Here is a 21,071-nt window from a genome sequence, read left to right as displayed (position 1 = left end):
CTGACCCCCTGGATATCAATTAAGATTTCCACAATGTGCATTTCTGCAAAGAAAGATTGACTACTATACATACCTGCCACCTTTCATTTCTTGTCCTCCGGGAGATCCTGGATAGGGGGCTTGGTGGGAGGGTATAAGGGGGCGGGGTGCATGTAATTGCTTCATTTTGGCACCCGATGCAAAATATTGATCTCGTTGCATGGGGCGGGGCCAAAATGATGCCATTCTCAGCGAATCGTGTCATTGAGGCTCACATCCTGCCCACTTCACTTGGAAGTGGGTAGGATGTGGGAGATTTGCCTGATCTCCCAGGAGTCCGGGAGACCTACCCGGAGTTCGGGAGTCTCCCGGACATTCCAGGAGAGTTGGCAAATAGGATCTATAGCTGTCAGTCAGTGGGTGTTTAGTTGGAGAAGCTCCTCCCTCCTAATATGTCAGCCTGCTGCAGAGGTGCAATAGAGCGTGGTAGACATGTGTACTAAGTTTAAACACCCAAGCTATTTCACGTATATTATTCAGTTCAGTAATACACAACCTTTGGTATTTATTAATACCAAATATTGACTTTACATGCTCTTTAAAGCTGGGTACACACTACAGGTTTTTCGTACAATAATAGCCTTAACCAACCGACACGACCGCTCGTTCGAAAGTCGGGTCAGTGTGTGTAGTGGCACGATGGTCGAATGTGTTCCCAAATGGTCGATTGTCGCCTCACTTAGTTGGTCGTACCGTTCAATATATTTTTTTATTCCAATCACCTTTCCATCGTGTAGTGTGTATAAATTTACGATCGATCCACGATAATCCCCCGATACTTCCTCGAGCTGGGGCTCCATTTGGGGGCATGTGTATGGAAATTTCAGATACCTGTACCTGTCCCACTTGGTGCGTTGTCCGCACATCAATGACTTGTTAATTAGATGATTGTAACGGAATTGCAACAGCAGTAGTCTATTGCATTGATGCGTCTAGCATATGGCAGCCAGTTTAATAAAGTGTAGTGTTGTACCAAAACAAGATTATTATGTGTATTGCCTATGTCTTAATTAGGTCCCTGTACCACCAAAAAGTTTTCAGAAGCAAAAGATGGCAAAAAAAAAAGGAACAGGACACATTTGATCTCCTGGGAGCTACACCGGCTTGTAAAATGAAAAGCTGTAGCAAGCGTATACAAGATTAAATGGAGTGGCTGGTGTGTGATCTTATGTGTAGGGCTGCCGCAGAGGATTTATGACCGGAAAAAGTTATTTCACCATCTAACCGCAGACACGAACAAGCGTACACATTTCATACAGCACAGTTGCAGCATGCTACTATGGGCGGACAAATCATAATGCCTCAACCGTATATAACATGCACACCAATAGACTCAGGAAATATGTAACATTATACTGGGAGCATATCTCAAATGGATACAAGTGAAATTTTGCACTATGAACAATTATAAACTGTTGCTTCGGTACTAATTTTTGCATTGCACTTTACTACTATAATGTTTATTTTTAATATTATCTATGTTAATAAACTTCAATTATTTTTTATAATGAAGACTATTGGTTTTTACCAACCTTCATATACTGTTCACAGAGAACTTCGATGATAGCATCACAGGTGTTAGGTATTATCATTCAAAGAGCTTCAGGTGAAATAGCTGTTCTGTATTTCAGATCTGCCAGTGTCCTCTCTATTGCCAAAAATCTTAGCGTTGCCACCAGTCTTTGCTCCGGTGCTATGGGTCTCCTTAAATGGGTGTTCTCCCTCTGGATGAGAGGGGTTACAAGTTGGAGCAGTTCCTGAAAAGTGGCTTCATTCATGCGCAGGAAATTCCTAAAGTCATCTGGGTTGTTGTCCCGTATCTCCTGTAGCAGGAGCATATAAGAGAATGTGTCGCTCCTCTTGAACCAATCTTTCTACCTGCAGTCTTCTTGCCACAGCAAGCAGGAAAAGTGCAGTTGCTTGTTGTTCTTCTACTGTATCCATTGTAGGGGAAAAAGTATGAATAAATGAAGATACAGTGTTGTCTTCTGGTTTTATGCGTTTTTGGGTCTTGACTATGGTGAAAGCTCTCCCCCTTTATGCTAATGTCTTTGGTATATCATTACATGACCCGCAAATGTCGCTTCAGTGTGTACGAAATTTAAACCATTGTTCATGGCTGTTAAAAGTCACTATCGGGACAGTTGCTCTTCTATTTACTGTCTAAACGGGACTAGTGTGTATGCAGTCTATAATCTATAGACCATCGATCGGATGTTAAATCGATCGGCATAAAAAGTTGGTGGAAAATTAGACAGTGTGTACCTAGCTTAAGCAAATCAGCACAAATATTTACAGTATATCAATGGAATGTACAAACACAAAATAGACACTTTCATAATCTTATCTAAAATATATATTTTTTAAAAAACGCTACTTTTTGCAGCAACAAAATCGCTTACAGTAGAAATAATTAGTAAGAAACATACAGAAAAATCCCCCCCACCAAACACCTCTGTGAACCATCTCAAGAGCTGCTATTTGTAAATAAATGCAGATACTGAAAACAAATGCAACTTCCATCTTTAAGTGAATGATTGAGAAATTAGAAGAATGGAAGATTAACCAGGTGCAACATACAAAAATATGATATGTACAAAACAAATTTGGAGATAATGGTTTCTAGTTATATAAATTAGAAGTTGCACAGATCTCCTTACATAATTGAAGTCCCTTGGAAAAATGAAAACAGTAAAACACAGAAACACTAAATTTTGATTCAATGCATTTACTTTTGGCCCATTTTAGACAGATGCCACCAGGTATAATTTCAGCAAAAGGAAATTATAGGACCATCTATTAAAGAACGTAGATCATCGTTTTCACGTTTTATTCTTTTTCTCTTATGATACCAATGTTTGCAAAGTTTTTTCTTGCTTTATTGTGGTGGCTTGAAACGTGTCTGCTAATTTGAGGTTTTCATTGTTAAAAACACACCTTAATAAATTATACCATTGCTTTGTTCCTGTATTTAGATTTGTTTATACTTGGAGCAACCTTCAGAAAAAATAATAATTTACTGTATTTTGCTATCCCTAAAACCAACTGGCTGAGAAATCGGCCTAATTATACACACACCCTCAAGTGCAACTGCATTATAAATTATATATATATATATATATATATATATATATATATATATATATATCTTTTATTCGTACTTGTGATTGACTTATATGATTCTAACAGAATGTTTGTGTACTTAGGGTTTTGCTATGCTTGCAGCTAAATGGTAATTAAAAAGAGCAGGATGAAAAGATGGCGCAGCAACGACTTGTACCACCCGGACCTGACAGCTTCCGAAATTTTACCAGGGAATCTCTACGAGCCATTGAAAAGCGTATTGCAGAGGAAACATATGCACAGTCCAAGCGAGAGAATGAAGAATGTGATCCAAAACCAAATAGTGACTTGGAAGCTGGTAAAACACTGCCATTTATATATGGTGACATCCCACCAGGAATGGTATCAGAACCCTTGGAGGATCTCGACCCATATTATTCTAACCAGAAGGTGAGAGTGAGTTCAATATGGAATAAAGGATTTGTATACCAATATAATTCATAGCATGACAGGATAATAGGAGAATGTCACTGCCAAGTGAATGGAGAAAATTCTCCAGATAGAAGGCCTGCTTCAGAATGTAGTTCTCCAGATAGAAGCCCTGCTAAAGAATGTAATTCTCCAGATAGAAGCCCTGCTAAAGAATGTAATTCTCCAGATAGAAGCCCTGCTACAGAATGTAGTTCTCCAGATAGAAGCCCTGCTAAAGAATGTTGTATCAGTTAGAAGTCCTCCTAGAGAATATAGTTCTCCAGATAGAAGCCCTACTAGAGAATGTTGTATCAGATAGAAGTCCTAGAGAATATAGTTCGCCAGATAGAAGCCCTGCTAGAGAATGTTGTAACTTTTTTAACTTTTTTTTTTAATTAATTCACCATTGACATAGAAAAACTTTAAAAATACTACACTATGTAGCCAGATAAGCAGGAACATGTTCATCTTGCTCAAAGTTATAATTTTGAATTATATAACCAGTTTAACACAATGGGAAGCACTTGCACCAAGAAGGTTTATTTTATATGAAAAAGTCCTTTTTGCATACAAATAACAGTGTAATAAAAATATTACTACACATATGTGACAGTCACAGTAATATCTTGATTTTTGTTAGTCATAAATGAGAAGTATTTTAGGAGAAATATGCAAAATTTCTAATTAATTAAGGTGGTGGTCATAAAGTGTTAGCAAGGAGGACTTTGACTGGTTGCTTCTCCTCTTTCCAGATGTGGATTCATATGCCACAAAAAGGTGTTTGCAGCATCTGAATCCACATGGGTGTTCACTTATCTTGGGGTAGAACATGGCACCACCGGGCACCGTAGGAAAATTTGGGGGAGGGCAAGGTACTGCCAGTCTACCCTAACAAGACCTCTGCTCCACACTTCTGAGCATGAGTGGGGCTAGCGTATGCGCAGTGAAGTCCCGTTTTGTGTCCCCCTCTCCTCCGGCCCCTATTATCTGGACCCAGGGCATTCTTAATAAGAAAATGTTACGAATGTTGATATAAATATGCACAATATAAAAATGAATATATATTGCATAGAATGTTTGCCTGAAAATTACACTCTTTCCCCTGTTTTTCTTTTTCAGACCTTTATAGTATTGAATAGAGGGAAGGCAATCTTCCGCTTCAATGCCACGTCTGCCTTGTACATTTTAACTCCTTTCAACCCCGTCCGTCAAGCAGCTATAAAGATATTGGTGCACTCATATCCTTTCTGAGAGATTCACAGCAGTCAATGGGGTAGTAACTAAGCTTTGAGTTATAATAACAGGAACCCTCAGATGCAGTGGTGAATACTTTAAATGCTCTTAAATTTATGATGTTCCATCACCTAATTGTTCCCTGCATGTGGATTGATGTACTTCTTGGTATAAGTTCCATACTAAGGAGTTCTCCTTCACACTTTGCTAGTGTGTATGTGTAGTCTATACTACACACACATATTAGGACAATACGGTGAGTGTGATACATGGAGGATGAATATTAGACAATATGGTACTGTGATACATGTAAAATACATATTAGGACAATATGGGGAGTTTGATACATGGGAGATGCGCATTAGACAATGTAGTGACTATAATTATGTTGTGATATACACATAGTGGTATGGAGATTGTGCTGTGATATACACATAGTGGTATGGAGACTGTACTGTGATATACACATAGTGGTATGGAGATTGTGCTGTGATATACACATAGTGGTATGGAGACTGCTGTGATATACATATAGTGGTATGGGGACTGTGCTGTGATATACACATAGTGGTATGGAGACTGTGCTGTGATATACACATAGTGGTATGGAGACTGCTGTGATATACACATAGTGGTATGGAGACTGCTGTGATATACAAATAATGATGTTACGGAGAGAGACTGTGCTGGGATATACCCATAGTTGTATGGAGACTGTGTTGTGATATACACATAGTAATATGGAGACTGTGCTGGGATATACACATAGTTGTATAGAGACTGTGCTGTGATATACACATAGAGGTATAAAGAATGTGCTGTGATATACATATAATGATGTTATGGAGCAGAGAGGTATGGAGCAATATATATATATATATATATATATATATATATATATATATATATATAGTGGTGTTATGGATACTGTTATACATTTAGTGGTATGATATGAAGACTGGGATGTGAGATAGGCTATAGAGTGTGTTTATATACTGGAATACCAGTGGTGTTATTATACATACTGGAAGATAGTATATAGTAACAGTGGTAGTGTTTGTATAGTAACAGTGGTAGTGTTTGTATAGTAAAAGCAGTGGCGGTTAGTACTGGGAGTCAGTGAAGTTAGTGCTGTGCGTGATAATAGGAGTTGTGCTTGTTACTGTGAGTAATAATGAGAACTGATACTGGTACTGTGTGTTAATCACAGTTGTACTGTGCGTTTGTATTTTGAGCATGTAGTCAGTGGTATTTGTGAGATACTTGTTCTAGAATATTGTTTAAATTGTGATTTGTAGTTAGTAATGATGATAACTGTAGTACTTGTGAGTAATAAGAATTGTAATGGAATTTAGGATACATACACGCATACGCACACACAAATGATTAGGATAATTATACACATATATAAAACAGGTAAAGAATTCAGATTAAAGGAAACTGGATAATGTATTGTACCATCTATGCCAGTGATGGGCAACAGGCGACCCTCCGAGCCTTTACCTGTGGCCTCCAAGCTCCTTCCTGCTTTATTCTCAAATTTGTTTGTTATAGCTTGTTAAAATACCTGATCATATGTTATTACAGATGTGTCTCTTTCTTTGATTAAATGCATTGTTTTTTCTTATTACTGAGAGTAACAGAAATGTGCTTTCCTTTTGAAGGTTAGAGGGATGCACCATGCAGCCAATGAAGTGTATCAAGTTGCCTATCACTGATCTGCACTATACTGTTTGATACTATGTGTAATATTTTAAGTTAACAGGAATATATATAACATCTCAAATGAAGATAGATCTGCATGTAATCTTTCCTGATATAAGTATCATTGTCCCTGTGATGTGTTATGTGTGTCTAAGTGTATATGATTATCTATTTGTGCTGTATGAATGTATAGAAGAATCTGTGTGTAAGTGGCTGGAAGGAAAGTATACGTATTGTATATATGATTGTGAATCCCACATCTAGGAAATCTGCCATCATATCTGTCAGAATAATATATAGTCATACATATGTCTTACACAGAGTTTTTTAGAGCAGTAAAGGAATTGTATTTATTGGGTAAACTGGAAACAACCTTTTGGAGTAGTTAATTAATGATTAATATCTTTTGTTTATAAGGCGCCTTAAGGGGTCTTCAGTGCCATATAGAGGGGGTTTGAACAAACAACAAAATTACATAGATACAAAAACAAAAATTCCATAAAAACATTTACATAACTACAGCCCGCAAAATGTCTTAATTATGTAAAGGAAACACTAGGAGAGAGGGCCCTGCTTGTGAGAGCTTCTAGAGGAAATTAGTTATTAATGAGATTAGGTATTAAAAAGTCATTAGTGTAATTGCCTTTCTGTTAGCCCCTCTTAGATATATTCTTTTACAGCGATAACAGAACAGGAATTGTGGGGATACAAGTACTACCATAATACCTGTTAAATAGGCTTTCCCATGCTTTAGTCTGCAAATGATATTGGCAGTGGGGTTTACAGCCAGCAATAAGGGGCCTGATTCATTAAGGATCTTAACTTGAGAAACTTCTTATTTCAGTCTCTTGGACAAAACCATGTTACAATGCAAGGGGTGCAAATTAGTATTCTGTTTTGCACATAAGTTAAATACTGACTGTTTTTTCATGTAACACACAAATATCAACTTTAAATTTCAGTGTACAAATAAGCTATCAAATATTTGTGTGCTACATGAAAAAAAAGTCAGTATTTCACTTATGTGCAAAACAGAATACTAATTTACACCCCTTGCATTGTAACATGGTTTTGTCCCGGAGACTGAAATAAGAAGTTTCTCAAGTTAAGATCCTTAATGAATCAGGCCCAAGATTATTATCATCGGTGGTAACCCTTTGTTGTATAGGACGAATAGAAAAAAATAAAGTTTGATAAATAATGTATAATCTATTGGTCTATGTTTAGGCCTTTCGGAGTAAGAGTTTTAGGTTATATATCTATGTGGTTTATAGTCACAATAGTGCTTGGAACCTAAGTATGAACCCAAGTAGGAACTGTAGGGCAAAACAATCTGTGAAGGTTATGACGTTCAAAGCATGTAGTTAGATGAAGTAAACTATATTTTCTATTATTTAGAAAAAAATAGGTCTTGACCTAACTGTGGAACCATGGAGTGGTTGACAAATTCAGTCATATAGTGACTGGGAAAAATGTACAAACAACCTTCAATTGAGCCTTAACCTATAGCAACCACGCAGACATGAGCTGTAATCAATTTAGTTCAGTTAGACCATAAAAGCAAGTGTCTGTTTGGTTGCTATCAGTTTCTTGCACTTTTTCATATTAATAAGAATATTCATATACGATATCTATTGAAATGCACATGTGAATACAACAATGTGTTGTTTTTTCTTTAAATGACAGAAATTACATTGAAAGCATCATACAATTTAATCTGAGGGTGTTCCATAAATTTCATGAGCATTGCTCGATTGCTGTTCCTATTCCTATTTTGTGAGTCACTTTTGGTTTAATGTCTGCAACAAAAGCTGTTCTATTTTACAATAGGTGGTTTTGTTTTACAAGTACATTTTCTGGGAATGGAAAAAAAAAGTCATAAATAAAGCTTATATTTAACTCTGTAGGATAGCAGTCTTTTCAACCGTAATGAAGAAATGTCATTACATTGTAACAGTGTTGGAGCGATTTATTTTCCATATTTATTTTACTTTAGACAGCATCATATAAAATATTAATGCTTAGATTCCTTGACATGGATTACATTATTCAGCATGCTCATAATGTTCACTATTCTCACCAACTGTGTGTTTATGACCATGAGTAATCCTCCAGAATGGGCCAAGAATGTAGAGTAAGTATCTGCAGAAAGCACTAAAAGTAAATGGACACAGGTATTCAATATGTATTATTTCTCACAGAGAACTTATTTTAATGGGGTGTTCCACATTAGATGATTTTAACATATAGATTCTGCATGCATTCTTAAATCTTTTACTTTATTCTTGCTGGTTTCCAAATGTGTGAACGATCCCTTTGGATGGATCTGCTTGAGAGATGGCCTGAATGATGTGTTATGAAGGAACCACCTTTGGGTGGATATGTTATGAAGGGACCACCTTTGGGTGGATGTGTTATGAAGGAACCACCTTTGGGTGGATGTGTTATGAAGGAACCACCTTTGGGTGGATGTGTTATGAAGGAACCACCTTTGGGTGGATGTTGTATGAAAGAGCCACCTTTGGGTGGATATATTATGAAGGAACCACCTTTGGGTGGATGTGTTATGAAGGAACCACCTTTGGGTGAATCTGTTATGAAGGAACCAACTTTTGGATGGATGTGTTATTAAGGAACCACCTTTGGGTGGATGTATTATGAAGGAACCACCTTTGGGTAGATATGTTATGAAAGAACCACCTTTGGATGGATGTGTTATGAACGAACCACCTTTGCTTGGATGTATTAGGAAGAAACTACCTTTGGGTGGATGTATTATGAAGGAACCACCTTTGGGTGGATGCATTTTGACAGAACTACCTTTGGGTGGATGTGTTATGAAGGAACCACCTTTGGGTGAATGTGTTATGAAGGTACCACCTTTGGGTGGATGTATTATGAAGGAACCACCTTTGGGTGGATGTGTTATGAAGGAACCACATTTGGTGCTGGCAAGTGTGTAGTGTACAGGAATATTTTATTGTCTGGGGAAAAGACTTCCACTTCCACCTCAATTCAGTCTCAGAATGTAACTTTGAATTTACTTTCTACCTCACCTTGGAGTATAAACCATTAGCTTCAGGCATAACTCTAGGTTCAGTAGTCCAGCCCTACTATCCCACAGCCAGCAGACAAATACCAGGGCTCGAGATAGTGACAGCTGCAGTGTGATGAGCGTGACAAACCTGAGTTCCAAGAGGGATTCCCTGGGAAAGAAGAACCTCTGTGCCAGTGAGAGAGTGACTGACTTCCTAGAGCCAGATATGGAACCCAGTGAGGAGCAGGGAGAAAGAAACTGTAATACTGCTGAGAGTAGTGATGAGAGAGTGAAGATACAGCCAAGTTGGGTGCTATCAGTCTGAATTGTCAGTAAGCCAAGAGTGCATAAGAATGGGTGTCCACCATAAGAGGCTGCCCTAGAGGACATTGCGAGAGACTGTCCACTTATGAATATTGAATGGGGCATAGTGCAGTATGGTAAAAGGGAAAGTACTCTGTAGTGTAGTGAGATCACTGTGAGAACTGGGAGCTGTATAATGGTCAAACTGGGGAGTGAGATCAAGTGACAAAACTCTTATCAATAAGACTGTCAGAGGGTCTGCCAATAGGTATTTGGGGCCCTGGTACAGCAACTTTCTGCCCCTCGCCCCCTACACACACATATAGTAGGAGAAGAGATGCCCATCGCAGCTATTAAGGGGTGCCATTATGGGGGAATTCAGTTATACTCAAAGTGCCTCCGGAACGTCCATGAGACACTTCGAGGCGGAGATTTTGACATAAATCTCCTCTCACTTTTGAGGTGCAAGGAAAAGTGACTGGAGATTTCTACCATAATTGCCGTTAATGTGTGCGGTGTGATGTCCATGCATCACTTCGCCAGCAATTGAATTCCTCCCATTATGTATTAAAATCGTGTTATTCTCACCTACCTGTCATTGCAGCTTTCACAACACCACCCGCTGGCCGAAGAAAAAAAAAAAAACTATCAAAAATACAGGGCCGATTTTATCTGTATCTTATCTTTCTATCTGTTGCCAATCCCAAATATGACCACCTGCCATAAATTCAATTCATTGACTCAAACCTATATTACATCTGTAATAGTGGAGAATCCTTTACACTAAATTCAAATAGACAGTAAATTTTACAATCCAAAGGTGTACTACAAGCAAATGATCTTTCCAGAATTATTTACAGCACCTAGCATGTCCGTTAGCAAGAATTAGGGTACATGCACGTGTATGTCACGCCCACATCGGCGGTCTGTTAGAATACAGCTCAGATGAAACCTTAAAAAGCAATAACTGGTCCCTATGAAATGTAAGGGGAATGATTGATGCACAAATGAGAAAATAATACTGCAATTTGCGTCTATGCTTGTTTGAATGGCCATTACAATCCTCATATGTTCCATTGGACAGCAGCTCAGTTAGAAGAACTACATGGTGGCCTTTATAGGTTAATACATTCAGTACTTGTAAAAATGCTATGTGCTCTCCTGTTCGTATGTGCTCCATTTATGAAAGTGAGGTATGCTTTTGGGCATGACGTTTATTAGGATAAGTAACAACTGTTGTATTACATTTGTAATACACCCATGTAATACATGGGTGTGAGTTACTAGCACTGAGGGTTGTAGGCTAAGAATAAACATGAATTTTAGAATGAGTATTAGCTAACCACGTGCCAAACACTGCCTCTATGTAAACAGTGGCTGAGTGGTCTATTGACATTAATAGTGAATTCTCTCTGCATTAAATACTGCATTTGAAGGCAAATCATGTGACATAGTTGCTGTCAAGTCTCTAAAAAAATCACCTTTGTAAACTAAATGAATAAATTAATTATTTTTTCCCAACTAAATGGACATACCACCAAAAGCATTGAACTGCTCATCGGAAAAACATCCATCCATGATATGGTTGCTTAGCTGGTCTTGGGGATCAAATAGGTTGGAAACCCTGTTAATATTTAAATGAGTTCGCCATCTAGGGTTGGAACAGAGGACTGAAAGGACAGACTGGTAAACAAATGGATAGTATAATCAAGAGCCCTGATTGGAATCTGTATGTCCAGGGATTGCTCTGCTCTAAGCTCTGCCACCTGGCCTATGCAGAGAGCCAACAGACAGTGGTGAAAAGGTGGTGTAGCCATCTTTAGTGAGGGACATAAGAGACAAATGTAAACCACACTTTCAGGGTGACTATTGTTGAAAGTAGCATCCATGGGTATGAAGTTGTTGGTGGAGATTTAGACATACCACTGATTTTATGTTGAGAAACATGAGATATATTATTACATAGGCCTGAACTTCAAAAGAAAGAATAGTTTCCGAGCTAATGGTAGATTGAGAAAGAGGTGGAGGGTATATAAAAACAGAGGAAATCGTGTGGTCTCTCTCCAGGCATCATGCCAGCCCCAATCACAAACAAACAGGTGAGCCAGTCACACTGCCCCCTAGTGTGAGCTGAGTGGTATGGTCTTGTTTACCATTACATTCTACCAATGCATGATGCTGCTTTGTTGCTGATTATTCACCAGAGCCACATATTTGGGTTCAGATAACATTATCACCTCCTGCTGCCCCCAGTTTGCAGGACTTGTATCACTTAAGTCCTTTCCATGGTGTGCCTATGTGGGTTCTGAGCAAATTTGATTACCGAAATTGTATTATTAAACTAGTAAACAGCCTTTCAAAGTGGTAACATAATTGTACTCAAGAAGAGAAAGCATTATTTAAACATGACAAAATGCATTTTTAAAATGAGCAAAGATGCATTCATTATCTGATTAACTGTGCAAAATTATATGCCCTTTTCCTCCCAAATCAGGATGGTAAATGGTTTTATCCATTTTTATGTTGTACTTTATATGCAACATTTGTTAATATAATTTACTGTTACTTGTTTGTTAATTTATTTTCCTTGGAACTCATTTGCTAACATTTTATATTAAATGTAGTGCTTTTTGTTCTTCTGGCATATCCTCTCCATCCTAATAATGTAATATAAGAACCCTTTGTGTCACTAAATTATCTATATATTTCAGATACACATTCACTGGGATTTATACATTAGAATCATTGATTAAAATTCTTGCAAGGGGCTTCTGTTTAGGAAAATTTACTTTTCTACGTGATCCCTGGAACTGCCTTGATTTCAGTGTCATCTTGCTGGCGTAAGTAAACTTTTAATAGCATCAGCATTTACATTATAGCCTTTTTAATCTTCTGCAAAAAAATACATAGGGGCGTATTCAATTGTTAGCATTAACGCTAACAAACAAGCGCTCGAAAAATCTTAGCGTTAATACGGTAATTACTTGCAGAATTTCAGCTCGCCGCTGAAATTCCGCGAGTAAACTACGTATTAACGGTTTTCGCGTGCAATATTACCGTATAAATGGTAATATTTTTTGAGCGCTCGTTTTTCAGCGTTAACGCTGACAATTGAATACGCCCCATAAAGTCTAACATTTTAAAAAATAGTTTTAAATATTGGACTCATAGGCAAACCGAGGGGGAGGGGTGCCTAGTGCCAGGGAACCCCCTCCAAGCCTGGGACACTGTATAATTGAGCTGGCTGGACCCTGCCTCCACTTCACACGGCTCTGCTTGAAAAGGGAGAGCTGCGTGCACCTTACAGTAGTGTCCGCAGCATTGCTCATATATTTTATGGGGATAGGAAGAGTTGGAGAGCAGCCAAGCACTGTCAAAAATTATAGCCACACCCTCATGCATGCTTGCCACGCCCACTGGCGGTTTGGTGTGGAAACCCCCCTCTACAAATTCTGCGTTTGCCCCTGGGGCTGTATTTATCTATTTTTAGCATGAGCTTCACCAAATTATTTGCCTTCAGTGAAATTTAAACTGATATTTGAGATGTTGACATAAGTATTGTTTCACATATTAGTATAACATGTTTAATTGTATCTCCACTTGTTATCAGTGCTGCCATCACAAATTTAATGTATTTCATGGTAGTTCCATGTTCTGGAAAAATGTTCTCAGCACACAGCCTTAAAAAGACCTGTCACCTGATACTATTGCTTTGCTGCAAAGGGTTTTGTGCATTAATTAGTAAAACAACCGGATACCGACTCATCATTTAATTCAGTTAGCTACTTATGTGCTACACTCTCTCTCTGGCAGCCTTCATCCAGACTGCACAGCAGGAGAGATGTTGAATAAAGAGGATGCTGGCCTGGGAACAAGCCTAGTATAGTCTGATAGTTTGACTTGGGGGGCGAGTCTGGCTGACAACATGTAAATCTCGCCCCCTCCCTGGCTTTCTCTATACATCACAGCTGTAGTCTAGAGGAAGCTCACAGTAGAGAGCATGGTGAATAAACAGTGTGCTGTTGCACAAAGCAGAAAGTATAACACCAGAGGACCTGGAGACAGGACATCTTTAATAAGTGCGTATGTTAGTATTATTACAAGAAATGACCTATTATGGAAGCACTGAAATGAAATCACATTAGAAACAATTGAAACATCAATTTAATGTTTGATGCTCATGTGCCAGATTCTGGTGTATTAACTTTACCTAACCATCATCATCATCATCAGTTATTTATATAGCGCCACTAATTCCGCAGCGCTGTACAGAGAACTCATTCACATCAGTCCCTGCCCTATTGGAGCTCACAGTACAGTCTAAATTCCCTAACATACACACAGACAGACTAGGGTCAAATTTTGATAGCAGCCAACACAGATAAGGCCATGGTCGGGAATTGAACTCATGACCCCATTGATGTGAGGCAGAAGTGCTAACCACTAAGCCACTGTGCAACATTATGTTATGCATTGTTTACTAATGTGTGTGCAAATGAAAAGCCTCTTCTCTAATTGCAAGCTCTACTTATTTAGCATTGAAATCCCCCCATTTTGGCTATCACCAGCCCACTTAGCCATAACTTGGACACTATATTTAACTTCTAATCTTATTACATATAAAATGCACCAGAGCTGCCAAATATGCCTCACATTGTGTATGGCTTATGCCAGGGCCCTGTTGAACCAAAACTGTGACACTAAGAACTGCATCAATTTATTAGAGGCAAAATGGTATATTTTATAATAACGCAGTAAAAATATACTATTTTAGGGATATCTTGTTATTAAATTTGACTTACGCACTAATTATAATCTATTTCTGAGTTATTGCTAACAGATTGCACATTCTACTGCCCTCTGCCAAAACCTCAAACCAGTCCACAGTCCCCTTCTTCTGGCCCCTGGTCGACTAGATTCTTCTGCTCCACCTCCGGTCAGAAAAGGCTCCAATAAAATGGTGCACACATCCAAACTCACGGACACTATTGGTCGGCAAAGTGTTGCCTCTAGTAAAATATAGGTCTTAATAAGAAAGCTGTGCGTGATATTAGGTTCAATGAAAACACAAGATGAAGTCATACATTCAATATAAAATGAATGCTTAAAAGTAAAGCCATAATTCTAATCATTGTATTTGTTACTATTACAGGTGTGTAACAGAAGTTGTAAACCTAGGCAATGTTTCAGCTCTTCGAACTTTTAGAGTCCTGAGAGCCTTGAAAACTATTTCTGTAATCCCAGGTAAGCAGTAACTGGTGTGAGGTGTTAGGCCCCATGTACATCCAACTTGTATCTTTGTGTCTGTCATTGTGTTTGCATGTAAACCTAAAGAGGTAGTTTTAGGCTGTGAAAATAAAACTGGGGTTACGAGTTATAGTTTTTTTAAGTTGAAATGTAGGTGCTCATTTTATAGAATGATTAAGTAGAGTGCTTTGATTCTGTTCTATTGAATATAGTTGAATCATCATCATCATGACCATTTATTTATGTAGCGCCACTGATTCCGCAGCTCTGTACAGAGAACTCATTCACATCGGTCCCTGCCCCATTGGAGCTTACAGTCTAAATTCCCTAACATACACACACAGACAGACAGACTAGGGTCAATTTTGATAGCAGCCAATTAACCTACCAGTATGTTTTTGGAGTGTGGGAGGAAACTGGAGCACCAGGAGGAAACCCACACAAACACAGGGAGAGTATACAAACTCCACACAGATAAGGCCATGGTCGGGAACTGAACTCATGACTCCAGTGCTGTCAGGCAGAAGTCCTAACCACTGAGCCACCGTGCTGCCCATTTAATGTGTTGAACTAATGGCAGAACAGTGCATTGGCGGCCAATAGCAAAATCAGGGTAGGGGCTCGCAATACCATTCTTGCCTCCTGGGCCCCCTCTAAGCTCGCAATAGAGCAGAGCAAGGACCTCATCTTACCATGCACGGTCTAATGAGTCCACTGTCTAAATGGGGACCTGCTGGGTCAGCAGGAGCCTCAGAGGTGGGAGTGACTTGCCATTGCCTCGGCCCTCCTCACCTCCAGTACCTGTAGACTCTGCAACCACTATAGCTGAGCCCCTTGGAATGAGTCCTCCTGTTCTGTGGGCTGTCTCCCAGCTTCAGATAATGGAGGGGGTCCCAGAGGAGGGGATCCCCTTACTTGCCACATTAGAGCACAACTACATAATATTGGCTCGATTGACGAAAGGTAGATGACTTAGAGGATTTAGAGGAAATGCACCCTTATTATTTTTCATGTACGTATATTACACAATTGTTAATTAAGTAATCAGGTCATTTTAATTTTCTGCTGCTTTAGAGCTTGTAACACAAGCATCCAAAAGCAATAATATAATAAAAAAAAGTGTAGATAAAGCCGTAAACTTTTTTCTCACTTTAACATAGAATAAAATAAAATACAAATATTTTTTATAAAATGAAAAAAAAAAAGCCCCTCATGCCCTCAGACCTTCAGTCATGGTCTGTCTGCGCTGTGGATGCAGGGAAGCATCTGCTCCCCAGGATGGTTCAATAGTGGGCTACCTTGGGCTGAGTCACTGGGCTACCTGCATCCTCTTTCCTTTAGTTGGCTGCTGAGCCGAGTCTTGGCCGCTGGGCTAAAATTTGCCAGCCAGCCCCTGCCCTAAATGCTGCCTTAGGCATTGAAGGACCCCGTAGCAAAATTTGGTTAGGAACCGGCAGAGCGGGAGCGTTGCCAGGCCACCCTGACCTCTGTGCCCTGTAGAAGCCACACCCACTGTAATTCCGCCACTAGCCTTAACCATAGTCTTCTTAATGTAAATACAGCACTATATTTACCCAAGTAATATACGTAGAAGTTTTGGGGACTCATTTCCACTTTCAATTTGATTCATTCATGTTGTTCTTTATTTAAACTCATAAAAGTAGGGACTTTTTTTTAAAAAAAATCTTTTTTTAGGTCTGAAGACCATTGTGGGGGCCCTGATTCAGTCTGTGAAGAAACTTTCGGATGTCATGATTCTCACGGTGTTTTGTCTAAGCGTGTTCGCTCTAATAGGACTGCAGCTGTTCATGGGACACTTGAGAAATAAATGCTTACTACTGCCGCAGGATTTACCTCTTAATACAAGCCTTGAAGACTATGCCAAGAATGAAAGTACGTCACCTTTTAAATACAGCAACTGGCGCGTCAGCCGTTTAAAACAATAAGTTAAACAAAAGAGCCTATTTGTATATCTAATATTTCCTTAGAGATGTTACATATCAGTCTGCAGCAAATAAATTGCACTTTGGTTCCAGATATTGGAGTGATGATAATCTGTTGTGTCTTTTAAGCCTGAAGCTGTACTGATAGCAATGATTTAATTACATTGTAAAATGTTACGTTCTCTGTGCAACTTAGATACAAATTGTTTCAATGTTGTACATCTGTATCTTGGGGTAAATGACCACATTAGTTCATGCTTGTCTCATTGTGAGGCAGGCTATCCATCAGTGCACAGTGTAACAATACTCTTAATGCCCGGGAAGCCAGGTTTGCTGCAGTTGAGTCTTGTTGTGAATTCTAATAGGAAGGAAGAAAACGAGACATGAAAGGTTAAAACCTGCTCAGTGCCAGCTGTTTTGGAACTACAACTTCAGACGCGCTCGGTCATTCAGTGGGTGGTATTGCATTCTGGGTAAAATTTGTCACATTACGCATGCGCCCAATTTGTGCCTGTATTTTTAGTTGCGCTTAGGGTCCCTTGCAGCTTGATAGGAGCTCAGGGACGTTAAGGTGCACGTGCAGTAATTGAATGCAGACACAAGCACACCGATCCCCTCTGAGAGGCGTCCGGGTGCAAGTTTGCAAATCGATGACTGACGAATCTTTTTGCTTTGGGCGCATCTATGTGCTCCTCAATTCAGATTTTGCGCTACTCAAAATACAGATGTAAAAACGCAAGTGTGCAGAGGTCATCTTTGGTCATATGCAAAAGACGCCTCTATACATGTAACTCTAAATGAGACCCATAGGGGCATTTTCAATTGTCCGCAGTTTCCGCCACGGAAAAACTATTACCGGTATTACGAATTTCAGCTCGCATAATGCTTATGAAGAGTAGACAGTGTGTTCTGAATTCTCCCCTGCAGCGTAGTGTACTATCTACTTAAAGAGCATTCCAATAGATCTCTATTATTATTACTATTATATAAGTGTTAACCCGAGAAAATATGTTTCTAAAAAATTGATGCAAAGCAAAATTCAATGTAAGGACCTGTGTTTACAGGTCCTTACATATACATTATTTATTTCGACTGTCATCACATTGAATTGGCTTTAAGGACATGTGTTGAATGTGTATTATTAAAACCTGTATGTACAAGTTCCCATATTAAAAATCAGACACAAGTCCTTCTGGTATGTAAATGCTACACCTTGCTTAATTTTGAATGCTAAATACAGTAAAAAAGGTTATACTATAGATGCAATTTCAAGTGATTGTGTTAATCTAAATGTTTCAGGATTCCGTTAGGAAAGCATGAGTTAAAGGGGTTTAATGAATGACTGTTATTGGGAGGGTACATAATTGGCTAGTTAGGGTTCCTTTCCAATCACACACTGGCTGTCTCCAAGACTGCCCCAAAATATATTACTATATAATGATACATAATAAATCTTCAAATTAATTCACTATATTTAGGGGTCAGTAAAAACCCTATTAGAGGTGAGTGAACATGTTGAATTTTAATTAACTCATCGGTTACATTATTTTGCCCCTCTTGTTTGTATTTCAGCAAAATATTGTAATATATATGGAATGTTCTGACCTAAAGTTGACATTACCACTTCCACTTCCTCCAATCCATGATATGGATTGGAGGAAGTGACCGTGTGATCAAAAGTTTAATGGGTTGTGAACTCTACAATAAACAGTACATACTAGCAAATGTTATACAAAAACTGTAACGGTTCATCTCTGGAACATACTTTCCTAAGACCACATTTCATCCATGTGATTTACCCAATCTAAGTAGTCCAATTCTTAACGCAGGAGATTTGTTTGGTTGGACCAGAAGTTGTAAACCCGACTGTCTGACTTGCTGGGAGTTGTAGTACCACACTAGCTGCAGGTTTCTTAAGGTCTGTTGTATATACTATTTTTTTAATTTAAATTGTGAATGCGTCAAAGAAAATATTACAAGAAGTACCTCAGAATTCTGTTGTGATGTGTTGTTTTCTTATTCATTGACAGGTGTGTTTTATAAGATTGAAGGTCACAAGGATCCTTGGCTTTGTGGTAATAGCTCAGATGCTGGGTAAGAAAGTATTTAGTGATTATGTATTGGGATATGATACATCATCAGAGTAAATCATGGGGTGAAAATAAAAGATATCTGTAATAATATTAATACAAAAAAGTTGTGTGTAATGTTTTAATTTTAATATGCTCACTACTACAAATTATTTCACATTGTTATATAATTTGATGCATAACTGAAAGTTTAAGGTATGGTGTATGTGTATATATATATATATATATATATATATATATATTTGGACTCTACCACTCTCATTTCTTCTGTCAAACTACTGCGTATAGCAAATAGGAAATCTCTCTAGGTCCCTCTGTACCCATAATCTGTTGCTGGAAGCAGCCTTATAGCATCAACATCATTTATTTATATAGCGACACTCAAGGGCAGCCTGGGCTGAGGGGCAAGGGGGCATCTGCCCCCCAGGCCAGACCCATAGTGGGCTACCTTGGGCCGGGTCAGTGACCCATCTGCATTTTTCCCATTAAAATAGGCTACTGAGTCAAATCTTGCCCCCTGGGCTAAAATCTGCCAGCCCTCCCCTGGCGACACGTATTCTGCAGCGCTGTACAGAGAATATTTGTCACTCAAATCGGTCCCTGCCCCTTACAGTCTTAATTCCATACCACACAGACAGAGAGAGAGAGACTAAGGTCAATTTTAATAGCAGCCAATTAAACACCCAGTATGTTTTTGGAGTTTGGGAGCAAACTGGAGCACTCAAAGAAAACCCACACAAACACGGGGAGTACATAGAAACTCCACACAGATAAGGCCATAGTCGGGTACTGAACTCATAACCCCAGTGCTGTGAGGCAGAAGTGCTAACCACTGAGCCACCATGCTGCCCTTATAGTATGCTAAAGTTAATTTTGCTAAATTGTATTGAATGCTGAGCTCTATAATATCTGTGTCCTCCTAATCCTAATATATATGCTGATTATTACCACAGCAAGCTCTAAGATTTCTATTGAAACGAAAATCCATTGATCAGTAGTGATCAATACTTTTAAATGTGTAACATACATATAATATACATATAAACATACATACACAGTAATTGACAAATAAATCAACTAATTATTAAATGTATGTCACATTCTTTAATAGTCTACTAGCTTGAGTGTGCATGCAATATACACTATATGTACAAAAGTATTTGGCCACAATTGTTAATTATTAAATTGAGCCATGCAGTCTTCATTCGCAAACATTTGTGATACAAAATGGGTCGTTCTGAAGAGCTCAGTGACTTCAAGCGTGGTACTGTGATAGGATGCCACCTTACCAATAAGACGGCTAGTGAAATTTCAACAATCAACTGTAAATGATATTATTAGAAAGTGAAAGCTTTTAGGAACTACAGTAACTCAGCCACGAAGAGGAAGACCACGTAAAAAATCACAGAGCGGGTTCAACGACTGCTAAGGCGCATGGTGCGTAAAAGTCACCAACACTCTGTTGATTCCATAGCTGAAGAATTCTGAACTTCCACTAAGCACAAAAACTGGGAGCTTAATGGAATGGGATTCCATGGCCGAGCAGCTACATGCAAGCCTCACATCACCAAGACCAATGGCAAGCATCGGATGGAGTGGCGTAACGCACACCAACACTGGACTGTGGAGCAGTGGAAACGTGTTCTGTGGAGTGATGAATCACACTTCTCTGTTTGGCAGTCAGATGGGAAGTCTGGGTTTGGTGGATCCTGGGAGAACATTACCTGCCTGACTGCATTATACCAACTGTGAAGTTTGGAGGAGGAGGGATAATGGTATGAGGCTGATTTTCAGGGTTTGGGCTAGACCCCTTATGTCCAGTGAAGGGCAATCTTAATGCTTCAGCATACCAAGTCATTTTGGACAATACTATGCTTCCAAATTTTTGGCCACAGTTTGGGGAAGGACCTTTTCTATTCCAACATGACTGTGCCCCAGTGC

At 38.9% G+C, this 21,071-nt stretch overlaps 1 protein-coding gene across 1 annotated transcript in view; it reads left to right on the top strand.

Annotated features, from left to right (window-relative positions):
* Positions 1–21,071, top strand: part of LOC142098168 (sodium channel protein type 2 subunit alpha-like) — a 99,996-nt gene that overhangs the window by 22,313 nt on the left and 56,612 nt on the right. The window contains exons 2-8 of the mRNA XM_075180731.1: positions 3,246–3,552; positions 4,693–4,811; positions 8,555–8,644; positions 12,562–12,690; positions 15,003–15,094; positions 16,793–16,990; positions 19,071–19,134. Coding sequence (XP_075036832.1) covers positions 3,298–3,552; positions 4,693–4,811; positions 8,555–8,644; positions 12,562–12,690; positions 15,003–15,094; positions 16,793–16,990; positions 19,071–19,134 — 947 coding nt within the window. The 5' untranslated portion in view covers positions 3,246–3,297. The remainder of the gene's footprint in view (positions 1–3,245; positions 3,553–4,692; positions 4,812–8,554; positions 8,645–12,561; positions 12,691–15,002; positions 15,095–16,792; positions 16,991–19,070; positions 19,135–21,071) is intronic.

Source organism: Mixophyes fleayi, chromosome 7, assembly GCF_038048845.1.
Source record: "Mixophyes fleayi isolate aMixFle1 chromosome 7, aMixFle1.hap1, whole genome shotgun sequence".
Classification (NCBI taxonomy): domain Eukaryota; kingdom Metazoa; phylum Chordata; class Amphibia; order Anura; family Limnodynastidae; genus Mixophyes; species Mixophyes fleayi.
Note: the sequence above shows the minus strand (reverse complement) of the source record. Positions and strands in the feature narration are given on the sequence as shown.